Genomic DNA, 13,452 nt, shown 5'->3' on the forward strand with positions numbered 1-13,452 from the left:
CTGCCAAAATGCAGTGTTCACATGCCTGCTCAGTAATGATTTGCTGACAGGCAGGTTCAGAGAAAATTAATTCATATAATGCACGCTTTTTTTTGGTCGGCATGGGTGTGAATGTTCTGATCACTTAATTGTTACCTCTGAAGCCTAATTATGGCAAACTAAGTATCATCCATTTCACTGATTGTTTTGGCAGGCCTGCTGAAAGGATTTTGAACTTGCAAGCTTGTGTGCTTTTTCCATTTGTTTCAACTAGGCTATCGGATGCCTCTCCTTACAAAATTTGCTTCAGATTTTAAGGAAAATATTCCACTAACATACAGTGTCGTGAGGTTCATTTGAAAGAGGCATGTGTGTTTCATTTTATTTTTGTTTGTCGACAAACATTATATGTTTGTTGAAAGGCAAATTATCTCTCAAATATTGGAGGTTTATTTCTAACCCCTTTATATTATGGGGATGAGGTATTTGGGGGGAATAGGAAGTTTTGGGAAGGGTAGATACTCAGAGAAAGAGGTGAAAGACATCAAACTGTACACCTTGTGAGATGTTTTTTGTAGTTGAGGATGTATTCATCATTAAGCATGTTTTTAGTCTGTTTGCTCAAAAATAAACTAGCTTCTAGGTCTCAGTACAGCAGACGTATATACCTGTCTGTAACTCGTGATGTATTCATATAATCCCATTGGCTTTATTATGAGTACAGGAATGTGTATTTTTTAAACATATGAGTATTTTCCCCATATTTGTATTAATATTAAATATAGTTTGCTCTGTTTTTTTCAGTAGACTGTCAAAACCTCAGTACAAGTTTTTTTTCCAGACTTTTGAGTCTATTGTTTTCTATCTGACTGTGTTGCTAGATATACAAGTGCATTTTTCTCTGTCATGTTTTAAACAAATTTTAATGCTGTAAATGGTTTGGTTGACTTTCATAGTTACATAGGTAAATGAACAATATTGAAAGAAAAGGAGATCTCAAGTGTATATCACTACCTCTGAACATAACTTCTGTACTTCCCCTATCTAAAATCCTTTGTGATGTTACCGTTAAACAACTTTTATGTGCTTTCCTATTCTAAAAAGTGGCTTTTGAAAATTCTGAGGTGAAACTGCTTTCAGTGGGTTATTGGGAGCCCTGTGGCAAAGGTGCTGTGACTTCAATTCTATTTATTTTTCCAAATTCAATATGACAGCTATTGTGGTGTGTAAGGGATATGCTGAACTCCTTCATCTTTTTGTATATGCATGGGAGACAGTAGAGAGCGGTTTTTTAATTCTGGTTGAGTGCTTGTTTGAGGTTGTGCAGCCATCTTCTCTAGATGGGATTTCTTGTTCCTTTGATAGTCAGCAAACAGCGGGGTGTCTTATCTATGTTAGGTCTTCCTCTCTCGCCTAACTGAAGAAAGCCTAGATGCTGTCTTTGATACCTCATTTTAAAGTTGGGTGCAGTGCCTTCTGGAAATACTGTTACAGAATTAGTTCTAAAACTACAGGAAGAGCGTAGATGACCTGTTTGTAGGCTAGGCTTTTCATTTTTAAATGTTAGATGCATTCAGGCTCTAACTACTTGCATATTTTGAGGGGGAAAATCAGCAAAGAGAAGCTGATGGGGTGCAAGATACAGGTAAATCCAACTGTCTTGGTCTGTCTCCACTGTTAAATAGTTCCAAGTGAACACACGCAGTGTGCTTGGTTATTTTGCAGGTTTGAAATACGGTAGTGTAAATTGTCATTCAGGGTAACTTCCTAGAATATTCTTGCCACTATATGTGTTTCCAGTAAAGAGCTGGTGAAACCATTGTTACTTGCCCTTGCAAATCTTAACTCTGACTCCGGAAGCTATTACATGTGGCAACTTTGGAGAAAAATGCGATAATGGTTAATATATGTGATTTGGTTATAAAAATTACCTTCTGAAATAGAAAAAAATAATTTTGCAACAGTATTGTCTTGAATAACATCTGAACAATGACAGAAACACTTGTTAACACTTTTGGGCTTTCTTTTAGTCTTGTTTTTTTCGGGGAATATATGTAATTTAATTATATTTACTATGCATACCTACAGAGGGATGTTAAAAAAGATCCAAATTGAAGTTTTACTTAATGTTTCATTTATTGAGATTAATTTTACAATTACAAGCAAAATTAGAGATTTTTCACAAAAAGAGGTCTTTGAACAACATACATTTAACAGAATGAGTAATGATCTTTTAAACTTTTAACTTTTAGCATCTGTATGAATTTCCTGTTCTTTTTGGACTTCTGAAAAAAGCCATGAAACAGTTCTCTCTCCATTTATTGCTTTCTTAAGTATTCAGTTCCTAGGAGTTTGTCGAGTCTGTGGAGTCTTTTCCCTGTTCTGCTCCTGCACATATACTGTTAGGAAAAGGAGTTCGGCATCAGTGTCTGTAGGGAACAGTCCTTCTGTCCTCTTTAGGATGTTTTTTTTTAAGAAGGTTTTCATGAAAAACAGATATTTCTCCTCTGGTGCTCAGAAAAGTATTTTTTTGGGCATGATTGCAAAGACAGATAAGCTGATCCAAAGTCCCGCTGCTGCTGAGAAGTGTAGTTCTCCCTTTCCTTGCCCACCACCTTTAAACAGCTTGGATTCTTTCTTTTCGTTTGAGTGTAGAAGAGTAGTTTTCTACTAGATTAGTGAATTGAATTAGTTTGCTAAGTGGTTGGATGACTGTCGAAGCACAAATGGAAAAGAGATGAGCACATAAGCAAACAGTGGAGAGTGGAAAGGTGGAGGCTGAGTAGAAGTTTCCTCTTTTGGCTGCAGCCAGCCGTTAGATCAGCTTTTTCAGTTTAGGAGCATCCAGTTATAGTGAATATAGCATATTTTTAAAATGGGGGGGGAGAAAAAGGAGTCCCACTTGGCATACCTGAAGTTTCTGGGTGCTTTCTGAGTGTTCAAGCTTCTTTTTCTGATCCTCATCCTCTTGTCTTTCCTAAAGTTTTGGCAGTTTTCAATCAATCTTAATTCTTTCTTTTGAGATCACCTTATATAGTGGATGTGTTTTCAGTTGCTGGGGTTTAGGTTGTTGTTATTGTCCCTCTTTCCTCTCCCCTAAGTTTGCTGCTCCCATTTAATACTGTTTGAAGGACAGAGAGAGCAGAAAACAGTGATCAGTTTGAGAAATGAGGTCCAATATTTAAGTCTTCCTAAATGTGTAAGTGCTAGAACAGAGCTATTTGTAGTTACAGAAATCTGAGAACAGAGGAGCTACCTATTGACTCAGAAGCTTTTACTCAGCACAGCTGACCATAAAGCAATACAAAATTGTCCAAACTCACCTCTCTACCTTTGCCAGTTTCTTTGAAGCCGTCTGGACTTTTGAAATCTTTTAGCAGCTCTCTGTGCTTTTGCCTGTACTAATCTTAATTGCTAGGTGGTGTAGTAATGACAAGAGCTAACTGTGTTTTTGAGGGGCTCCTCATTTGGCCCTTTTAAGGCATAATTAAGATAGAAGAGGGGATAAGCGTGTGCATTGCTATTTACTTTTCATAAAAAGTAAAATTATTATGTGAAACTCTGAATTATGTTTTTAACAAAGAAATGGAACCCCCTTCCTCAGTGGAAATTTTAATGTAGCATTAAGACTTGAGGAGCTAAGCCTGCTTCTGAATTATACTTCTCTACAGTATTAGTAGCGTTACTTTTTCTTCTTTTTTACTTTTGTATAGAGGAGAAGAAGCCTAAAGTCAAGAAACCAAAATCAGAATTCCCTGTATACACGGTTCTGGAGTCCAGTGCATATATTCCATCATATGATCATGGAGCTTCAATTGAAGAGATTGAGGAGCAGATGGATGATTGGTTGGGAGGCAGGAACAGAACACCAAAAAAGAAGGTAAGTTCAAAATCTTTCATGTTGTTACATATTTTAAATGTTGATTCATTTGCTTGCTTCTTAAGAAAAGGAATAATGTAGGTATACCAGCACAATATTCATATACCATTGAAGTCTGGAGAAGTATTAATTGTCAGGCAGAGACACAATGGAAAAGATTATATTGATGTTCAATGTAATTTGTGTAATGATACTGGAAATGTTGTTATAACAGGATGTCGTTGATTAAAATGTATGAAAACTCTCTATAGTTTCTAATATAAATACTATTCTTGTTCACTAGAAATTAGTAGAACATAATGCTGTCAAGTTACATGAGGCTTGGTTCTTTCTCATAATTGCGGTTAATAACATTTTGCTTGCAAGAATAGATTCTTCTCTATTTAAAAAAAAAGGCAAAGGAAAAAGAAAGAAGAAACCTTTGCTTCTTAATATCCAGGTTTAGTATGTTTTGATTATGGAACTGCTTATGTACTTTGTGCATTTCATCTGACTTATGGAAAAGTCCTAACAATTCGACTTAGACCTATTGTTAAGGTTCTTGCTACTTAAAGACAGGGGATCTTAGTGCTAGTTAGTGTAATTATCTTCTGGTAAATTTTATTAAAACGTACTGGCTTGAAAAGGTATAGTTTTCATCTTAGAACTGAGATACACAGCTGACAGAAGAAATGTTATCAATTGGTCTCCTGACTTGAAAATCTGCCTTGCCTGGAAGACTGAGATGAGGAGAGTGGTGTGTTTGGAGTGGAGTTAAGACAACACATTGACTTCAGCATCACAATAGCAAAAAAAGTTCCTGCTGTCATTTGTTTGATTTCTCTCTGCTGCAGATTTGCTTACTCCTTAGTTGTTTTCAAGCCTGTGAAAAATACCCTCTCCCATTTTTAGCCAGACCTAAAAATTTTACTGAATAATTTGAATATTGCATAACCAGTTTAATCATCTACTACTATTGGATTCCTAAGCTTCGTGACTTCCCAGATGCCAATTTTATCTTGCTGTTATTTTTATCTTTCTGTATTATTTAGTATATCTGCTTTATGTTTACTTTTATATTTCTGTAACAAGTCTATTCTGCAAATATGCTTAGCTTTTGACTTCTTCTTAGCTTCTGAATTCTTAAACACTGCAGCACATTTTCACACACTTTGAGAAAGTAAGAACTCAGGTCCATAATTCTATAGATGAGTTGCCTGGGACTTAAGAGCATATTTACAGTCATTGCTTTGTTTACCTTAAGACAAGAAGTGTCTGTGGGTTGGATTCCTGTTAGTTTCATCTCTGTGAACCATCTTTGCTTATCAGGCTGCGCAGGCAAACGATTAAAGGGGAAAAGATGTATGTTTGTTTACAGTAGCTTGGGTTGGTTGCATGCTTGACTATCTAGATCCCCAAAATCACCTTCCCCTCTGATGGAAATTGAGCCTGTCTTTGGATTTCCATGGAAATGAAGGAATCAAATAAGGCTGGGCCTATTCCATCTATGATTTTGCACCTCCTACACAGAGTATGTAGAAGTTGTGTCTTCAGAGTCACTGCTAAGAGAACAAGTTGTTAGGTACATTCCTTCACAAACAGGAGTCACAGAAACTAAAACGTATCAAAGAACTGTTATTAAAAGGTAAGTAATTTTTCTGTGCTTACACCTAGAGATTCAGTATTGCATTTCACGGCTTTGATTCATGAGTTTATTTTTTGAATTATATTCTGTTACAAATGGGGTTAACATTTTAGGGACAAGCAGGCAATTTGCAGGTATACTATCTGGGTAAGTGCTGTACCTTGCAGAGTGTCCAGTTTGATAAAAATTTAGATTATGTTCAGTTGTAAATTGAAGGGAGTCCCTGTGATTTTTGTAATACATGATGATATTTGAATGCTTAGGTTCCTTTCATTTTTGGGTTTGTTTTTTTGAAAGTTGGTTTACTGGCTCATGGGCTACAGTCCTGTAAGCTGTTCATTAATGTTTCTCCCAATTTGGAAGAGTACATTTGCGCTTTTTGGAAGCTTTTTGGAATTTCGAAGTCTAAGGTTATGAACTTGGATGCATCAAAGCTGTATAAAAGAAAAATTAAGATTTTTTTTTTTTTATTGTTCCGTCTGCAGCAGGAATTTGGGTATTTTTCTGACAGATACTAATCTAGGAGGTAACATTATCATAGACTAAATAGCTCTGTACAATAGATTTGCCAACATAGAGAAGATAATGGCTTTCAGAAGTATCTGACTTACCATTGTTTCATTAAGCTTACATAAGAGCTCTACATTTTATTTGTAGAGCAAGAGTGTGGCTTTGGCACTGCAGAAAAATAGAATAACAATTGTCTTCATAAAATAAATATTACTAGTTATTGACAATAACTGGAATTCTGTATTTGTAAAGAAAAAAGGATATATGTGTCTCTGGTAAGGGTTTGATGGATTTAAATTGGTGGTTTCAGAGGCCAGTATCCTGGGCTTCCAAAAGTAGCCTAGAAAGACATAAGTTTTTGCTGATCTTTTCAATATGTTTGATAAGTCAGGAGGTATAGGAATAAAGTGCAACTTGACAAAAGTTAAGCTGTTGGATATGGCAACTTAATAGAAGAAAAAAACAAATGTTGATGTAAAGAAATAGGTCAAGAGGAACTGGGCAGAGAGGCTGCAAGTAAGATTAATCGTGATCTGTGGATAGCTTTGGAATAAAACGAATACTTTGCTTCAGTGTTTATTGAAGATGATCTTGAAAGTAAAGGCTAATGAAAATTGCTTGGAAATGAAAATTACCATCTCTAATGGGGAGGTGAAGTTTTAATCTCAAATCCAGAAGACTTTGTGGCTAGTCCTTACCCCAGAATTCATTTAAAGTATCGTCCTTACTGAAGAGCAGACTTTGTCCTTTTTAAGAAGGAAAAAAATATATGCCACTGTCACTCTACTTAAGTGACCTAACTGTCAGGTGCAAATGAAATAGCAGCAATGTAAAAGTACATGGAAAATAATATAAAATGCAATTTGGAGTGTGAGTCTGGTTTTTGGATGGTCTACTAATTTTTATTGATAGTTGTTTAAAAACATTTGGGTTTTTTTTGTCTGGTGTCTGAATAGGATATGGAAGCTATTAAAGTACTGTTGATTACTGTTTCATTACTGTTTCCATAGGGTTTAAGTATTGAAGTAGATAAGGAATAGGCTATAGAGAAAAAAACAGCTTCCTCCTTAGGCAAAGTAAAATGATCTACCGAGGGATGTAGAAGGAGGAGTGTTTTCTAGTTTTTCATGAGGTTACATAGCTGGCTGAAAATGTGCTTATAACATAGTAAAGTTATTCTTCTGTCTTAGTTTGAGATCATGCCAAGTTTATGTTCTTAAGGGGCTTGTCTTGCTATGTTGTTACTCTCTACTTAGAGATGACTATTAAAAGAAAGTAAGTTATTGGGAGATATTCAGATAATATATTCAGTATTACAGAATTGAGGTAATTTTTCTGCATTTTTCTGCAGCAGTGATCCATCCACCTTTAGGACTCTTTGTATAGTTTTGATCATTGCACTTTTCAGAAAGAAAGAAAAATTAACAGCAAGACTAGATCAGCAATAAAAAGAAATTTAGAAAGTCATATTTATGAGGAAAGGTTAAAGAGATAGAGTTTTATACCAGAAGAGGGAAGCTGTTGGGGAACTGGATGCATCATTTTTCCAGTCTATTCCGGGCTGTTTTAGGTAAAGTGATAATCATTTATCATTACTTACTACCTTTCATAAGTTTGGAGAGAAAGAAATATTGAATTTAATTTGCAGCCAGGATGTTTAAATTTGTATTTGGGAACATGTGTAGAGGGAGACACATAACTAGAGCACGTTACCTACACCATTTATGTAACCTTTCTTTGACCATCTATTCTGTTCTGAAACCCCATCTGTTGAAAACAGTGTGAGCAGACTCAATTGTATTTGAGAGCATGGAAATGAAGTAATGAGACTCTTGAGGGGTTTTGTTTCAATATAGGAAATCATATACCTACCTAGCACTAACTTGCATATTCATGTAGCACTGTTTACACTATTCATGCGAACTGCAGACAAAGCTGAGAGGAATTACTAAAAGCTCATTCTCATACTGATAACAAAACTCTTTAAAGCAAGTACTGAAAAAGTTTGTTTCTAAAATTATTTTTGTTTTGTCACTGAATGTTTGTAGTCCCAGATCAGAAGTGCTTTCAGGTTGTTAAGAGGAGACAAGTAGCTTAATTTACTTAGCTCAAGCCTCTGATTATTTTTTTTTTCTTTATCTGTTGACAAAAATTGACTGGAAAAAGTGTTCTATGTATGCTTGTTAGGGATTAAGGGAAATTTAGAAGGGAATATTACCATGGGCTTCTTTCTAGGTTGCATTATTTTGTGGCCTGCATATGTTGTTAAGTCACTATTGGGTTACTTTGGAGCCCTTTAACCCTTTCCTTTCCTGCTGGACAACCTATTATGTGGATCTGGAAAAAAACCCAGCAACTTATTAGAGGATGTTTTTTGTTACATCTGATCTTGTTCTGTCCTTTCTGCAAATATTTGTGCAAGAATATATGTATAGCATTTCTGGAATCATTCTATTGATGAAACATTGCCAAGTAATTTCTCTCCCAGTGGGATTTCTCTCATATTCTTTGTTTTGATTTCATTTTACATGATTTGTAACACACGTTGTTTTCATGAGAGTTCATTGTTTATGTGAATAATGTTGTTGTTGCATTAAAATCTTGGCCCTTGAGAAATCAATGGGAGATTTATCATTGTCTTCAGTGGGACCAGGATTATAATTCTTTTTGGTTTACAGATTGCTCATCTTCTTCCACTGGAATCTCCTCTTCATTCCGTATCATTATTTGACTCATTTGTCTCTGAGGATAGGGTTCCAAGTTCTACCTCAATGAGGAGTGAATACTTTTGACCTTTTGATATGTGCTTGCTCTGTACAGGAGAGATAAAGGTGGAGAAAGACAGTGCCTGATCCCTTCCAGCTGGACCAGATGTATAGATAGAAAATCATGTTTCTCATTATTTTTGTTTTTCATGTTATCCTGCGGCACTTCTTGGCATTTGGGTATGTTTGATATTGCACCTGGCTTGATTTTACTAAAGTAAGAGTAGTAAAAACTATTTTTGTGCACAGAACTTGGGAAGTTCAGATAGCGTGGATCTCCTGTATTTGCTACACTTTACTTTTTAACCTTAAATTAGGATTATTAAAAATACCGTGAAACAAAAGTATCCATAAGCATTGTTTTTACACAATTTATTGGTAGACGCTGGAAACATAGTAGTTACCATGTTTTCCAATTGTTAGGCTCTAGGCTGTGCTCATCTTGTACTGAACTCTTTCTGGTTAAAATGCAGTTTGTGTTTTTATTTTTCTCAGCCTGGGTCATCAAAGCACTGTGTTTCATAGATAGGATATTGGTAACTGAGTGAGCTTTTTAATCATGAAGGTTTTATTTGAAAGCTGGCTGTGGAACAGTGATATAAAATAACTTAACTTTAAATGTGTAAAGGAGGTCTCTCTGCTTTATAACATTAAAAGGCAAAATGCTATACACATGCTAAATTGTTATTTGGTTAGTTTAAAAAATATAGTTTTGACAATTAAATCTTAGTCTTTTTATAATCTTGCACATTTCATAATTGCCAGCTAGCCTGCCACCTGCTCTCTTCTGCCTTGAATCTTCCCACATCTGTGCTGCTTTGAAATCTGAGCATGCTTTTTCTTTAGTAGCAAATAACATGGTGCTTGTTCTAATCAGACGTCATATGACGGATTACCTGAATACAGTTTCCAGGCTTTTAAAAAATGTTAATTCCTTAAGCAAGCAGCTTGTATCTTAGCAGGATTAAGGTGCTGTGTAAACCAGATGTTTTAATAAATTGGTCTGCAAGGGGAGGGGTTATTCTGTTTTAGTGTGCTACCTGAGGTCATCTAGTTTTGAAATAACTTAATTTTCTTTTTCTAAGCAGTGAAACAAATATGGTATCTGAAAAGTGTGTCTGTATTCTAAATTTTTTTTTATTCCTGGGACAGGTACAAGTAAGCAACTAGCAGTCCGAGATTTCTTCATGGTGTCCTGCTAGTGTGCCTCGACCCTGACCCAGAGGGATTGCTGTAGGTCGAGAAAGCAAATCACTCCGTGTGCCCATTGAATGTAAGGCTCTATATTGAGACAGACTGCCAGCAACCATACCTGTTAGTGTCAGTTATGAAGCTATTCACTAGGAGCTAGTCTTAGCTCATAATACATTTTAACCTGGGCTACAAACTCTCATCAAATGGTGATGACTTTGAGTCACTATTGATCTGGGCCATATTGAATTCAGTAACCCTGGGGTGAAAATCTCAGTATTCTATTACCAAACTCTTAAGCAATGTAGTGTCACTGAAAAGAGACTTCATTTAAAAAAAAACACACAAAAATCTGTATTACAGTGATACCGAAAGCGTTAAGCCAGAAGACTTCATGCTTTCCTTTGGTTTATTATGCTTTGTGTCACTGCAAATGTTGTGCAGTCAGCCCGAGTAGAATATTGGGGTTTGCATTTTAAAATAAATCTACAGTTTATGTCCTATAGGTAACTCCTACAGTTATCATATTTACATTAGTTATTAGTGTTAATGAAAAAACTACTTTTATCCTATACACATACTTTTTAAAATAGGTGTTTAAGTCTACCTATATAATATACTTGGGCTCCTGCCTGAGGTCAGTGAACAGGTACAGAACAATGTATACATGTTTCTTCTGTGCAGCAGAATGATATTGATAAAATATTAATGATAACATTTGGGAAAGTGTGGAGAAGGCAACCGTTTGTTACATACTGTGTTTATGAAGTAGGGAATAGGACCTGATTTACCAAAACAATAGACAGGCACCTTGGTTATTCTAAAATGTTTGCGTAATTTTTTTGTCCTGTACATATGTATTAGTGATTCTGTTCCCCTCTCTCTTCCTCTTTGGTAGCCACCAAATCAGTTAGCCTAACGAGTAAAGGAAAACTAGAAGAACTTAATTTTTCAAGCATCATACTTAACAGCCAATGTTTTTGTTGGTTTTATGGCTAATCTTATGCTTCTTTATATGACTTGAACCAGAACACTCTATTTGTAGCAAATTAGTGTATTTAGCATATTTCTAGCCAATTGGAGGGTTTTTTATTTTGTTTAGAAACAATAGATTTCTGTACTCTTTAAATCATCTTTCCTTAAATGCAGAGGTTAACCTTCTTTTCAGGCTTCTGTCTTAAATATTTAAGTCTCTATGGATTTTACTTTGGACTTGAGTAGCTTTAAGGAGAGAATAAATGTGACTTTTAAAAAAATATTTTTAATTATTGAGTTTTCCTTGGAGAGAATGACCCACATATTTAAATCTAGAATAAGATGTCTCTGCTTTTGAGCTGTGAATATCAAATTATTAGGGTCAGAAATCTAATTTCATCTGCAGTATTAAATATGCGATGCTTTTAATCCTCAGCTTTTCTTAAGAAAGAATAAAATTATAGGATGATGATGTTATATTCTTAAATTAGCATCTCAAATTGGGGTTTTCGGTGTTATGGCAGATATACATTCAAAGAACAAATTATATTGGTAAAGACAAAGTGAAGACAATAAATTCTCCTAGTGGTGGATTCATAGAAAATTGTTGTTATGACTGGGACAAATGCCAGAAGTAGTAAGCATTGAACCAAGAATTATGGAGTTTTGCCTGAAATAGGTCAGGAATATATAAAGACTGTGAATAAACACTAACTGAACAACTGCTATGTAAGAATGTGGAATTTATGTATTTCCTTTTCTGCCTTTCTCTCTTCAATCTATTAGTTAGTTAGGTTGGATAGGTTAACAAAGCATAGGAAACTCTATTTCTTTATTTATGCTTGTATTTATAGGAAGTAATGGTGTGTTTATAGAATATGTAATTCAATAATATTCTGCTCTCAAATGCACCATGCTTAGGCTGGCTAGAACTAGTTTGGGTGGAGAGGTGTTGTAATCTATACAAGCAGGAAAGTCATGCTCTGAGCCTTTAAGGAGAATATTAAAAAGCATCTAAATGATATAGAGAAATGATTTGATATGACAGCCAGGGAAAAAGTTTTTTGGAAACGGCATGTTTCACAGCACAACCAAAATTGACTCTAGATTGCAAGGGAAACAAACAGCCAAAATATATGTTTCTCTAAGGACATTTCCTAAAGATAGTAACAATATGTTATATAAACACTTATACACTAGTTTAAAAAAATCAGCCATGCATATGTATTGAATTAAGGCCATACAGTTGACATTTGCCTGATATTTCCTGATCTTGATTGAGTTTTTAAACTTCCTGTCTAATTAAATATAGTAGCATAGGTTCTTGTCTTGCGCAGACAAGAAGAATAATACACTGATTTCAACACCATGCGATAGATGCTGTGGTGTCAAATTCTAGCTTTCAGTAGTTTTTCAACTGAACTTGTATTCCAGAAGAAGTGATTGATGTCACTTGCTGCCATAATTCAGTCTGACTAGTTTTACAAGTGTGTTTTCCATATATAGTCCTCAGTTTTTTGAGTCTGTCGGTTGAAAACTACCCAAGAGCTCAAGATAATTGTGCGAAGTGTTAATCTGTGTGGACAAACACACAGGGTTTTTAAAATACATCTCTGTTTCTGCACTGGGCAACTCTATAACCTCTGTTTAGACACCGGCCTGGGTCCAAACTAGGGCTATATAGCTTATGTTATATTAACTTTTATAACTCAGGTTGGGCTTCTTAATTTACCTCAGGTCTCGAGTCTCGAGTTTCATTTCTGAGATTGACATGATGGTTGTCTATCGCAGAAAGACATGGGAGTTGACATAAGAGAAACCTGTGAGGAGAAACAGGAGTTCAGTCTTTGCCAGTCAACTGTTGAAAATCTGACTCTCTTCATTGGGAGTCTCTTCTGTCCTGAAGCTGATATCCATTTTACATCAATTTGGAAGAAGGTGTGCGCTGCATTTGTAAATATTAGTCTTCATTGCACTGGTTTTGTCACAGCCTGGGAGAGATGTAGCAAAACATCTGATGGGACTGCTTCGATTTAGCTCAGCTGAGGCCAGGAGGTGGTGGAAATCGTTTTTCTTGTCAGTTTTCCCTCCCTGTCACCTCCCAAAACAAAGTCTCAACTGTCTCAACTACAAAAGGAGGAGTAGAGAAATAGAAGGAAGAAACTGTAGTTGCATGTGTCAGGGGTAGAAGCTGGAGTAAGGTGTGAAAGCTGGTTAATTGCTGTGGCCTTGCCCCACTTACTCGCTGTCCATCCGACAGAAGGGAGAGAAAGCAGTCCAGTGTTGACAGCGTATCCTCAGAATTTTGCCAATAAATGAGAAGCAAGGATGATAAATATCCCTGAAATGGGATTTTCACAGGATCCACAACTTAGGGATCAGGAAGAATTTGCAGGCTGTGGTGCCAGCTTCTGTAGTGCAATTCCCTGCTGCTCTTTTTGGCTTTTTAACGTGAATTTGAAAAGTGCGGACTGTTGCAGAGTAGTTACTTTTCTTGGTATGAGTTTAGCTATCTTTAAATTGGAGAA

The 13,452-nt window shown here is 35.8% G+C and overlaps 1 protein-coding gene across 1 annotated transcript in view; it reads left to right on the forward strand.

The window, feature by feature from the left end:
• Nucleotides 1-13,452, forward strand: part of DNAJC1 (DnaJ heat shock protein family (Hsp40) member C1) — a 109,909-nt gene that overhangs the window by 65,018 nt on the left and 31,439 nt on the right. Inside the window, exon 8 of the mRNA XM_074574497.1 lies at nt 3,693-3,859. Within this exon, the coding sequence (XP_074430598.1) occupies nt 3,693-3,859 (167 nt within the window). The remainder of the gene's footprint in view (nt 1-3,692; nt 3,860-13,452) is intronic.

The sequence above is a fragment of the Larus michahellis genome, chromosome 2 (assembly GCF_964199755.1).
Source record: "Larus michahellis chromosome 2, bLarMic1.1, whole genome shotgun sequence".
NCBI classification, from domain to species: Eukaryota; Metazoa; Chordata; class Aves; order Charadriiformes; family Laridae; genus Larus; species Larus michahellis.